Source organism: Myotis davidii, unplaced genomic scaffold, assembly GCF_000327345.1.
Source record: "Myotis davidii unplaced genomic scaffold, ASM32734v1 scaffold900, whole genome shotgun sequence".
NCBI lineage: Eukaryota > Metazoa > Chordata > Mammalia > Chiroptera > Vespertilionidae > Myotis > Myotis davidii.
The window spans coordinates 1,789,864-1,790,958 of record NW_006295185.1 but is presented as its reverse complement, the minus strand read 5'-3'; the positions used below and the strand labels follow the sequence as shown (position 1 = coordinate 1,790,958).

General features: G+C 39.9%; 1 protein-coding gene across 2 annotated transcripts in view; it reads left to right on the top strand.

Annotated features, from left to right (window-relative positions):
* Nucleotides 1-1,095, top strand: part of FRMD7 (FERM domain containing 7) — a 65,023-nt gene that overhangs the window by 44,202 nt on the left and 19,726 nt on the right. Inside the window, exon 4 of one of the 2 annotated variants that reach the window (XM_006769883.1) lies at nucleotides 583-661. In XM_006769883.1, coding sequence (XP_006769946.1) covers nucleotides 583-661 — 79 coding nt within the window. The remainder of the gene's footprint in view (nucleotides 1-582; nucleotides 662-1,095) is intronic. The other variant, XM_006769884.2, reaches the window with a different exon arrangement.

Below are 1,095 nucleotides of genomic sequence, written 5' to 3'. Positions count from 1 at the left end.
TATATATAGTCTAGTACAGTGCTTGGCTTAAAAAAAGCACTCACAAATATTTGCTGAATGATGCTAAATTCTGAAAGCTGCAGAGTTACTGATTTTCAATGCAAGTAGGCATGAAGGCAAGTAGATATGTTTTAATGTAGATTTTTAGATACATAGAGGCATCAGACCATACTTCTTCTGGTTCCCTTTATGAAATCCTTCAACCAGGTGATACTCACCTGCTTTTAAAGCAGGGTACTTCTCTCAACCAGGAATTCAGAATTCAAAGAAGCAAGTGGGACATTTTTCAAAATGAGGCACTTCTTAAGAGAGGACACAGTGGGCCCCTAAGAGGCACATCTTTAAGAAAAGAAACTCAAAGGGAAGGAGGGTAGGAAGAGGGTCAGGAGAACATTCTTAATTGCTATTCACATAGAGACACAATAGAGAAATAGCAGCATCTTACAAATGTGAAAAATTAAAAGTCTGTGAGGGAGTGATGGGGAGAGGAGGGAAGATAGAGGGGAGTATATATATATGTAAACACCTATAACTGTTGTGATGGATATGTAAATAAAACTTATGGAGATATTGTGTTTTAAGATCCTAAGGAGGTTGTTTTCAAATTTATGGTGAAATTTTTCCCAGTGGACCCTGGACATCTACAAGAAGAGCTTACAAGGTTAGTACTTACCTGTGTGTCTGCTGTATGATGTTACTTAAGAATTATTATTCTCCATTTACCAGGGAATGGGCTTATTGTCTTTGGATGGCTTGGCTCTCAATGTCACGCTCTGGAAGATGGTGAGGAGCTGGAGAGAAGAAGGGCTTGGCTAGTACCCAAAATTTTATTCTTCCAAAGTGTGGGGACTTCACAGAGAAGGGGGGTGTTCTAGAAGTGGTAGCTAGCATGGGTGCCCACTTGCAGGTTATGCCATTAGCTGCTGCAACAGAGTGCTTGCCTTCATTGCATCTGTGCTCAAATCAGAGGGCAACTTGACAGCACAAGTGTAATGCCAGCTGATTTTATGGATATTAAAAAGTGTGTGTGTGTGTGTGTGTGTGTGTGTGTGTGTGTATCCCATAGGTAGAAAATGATGATGATAACTTATAAAA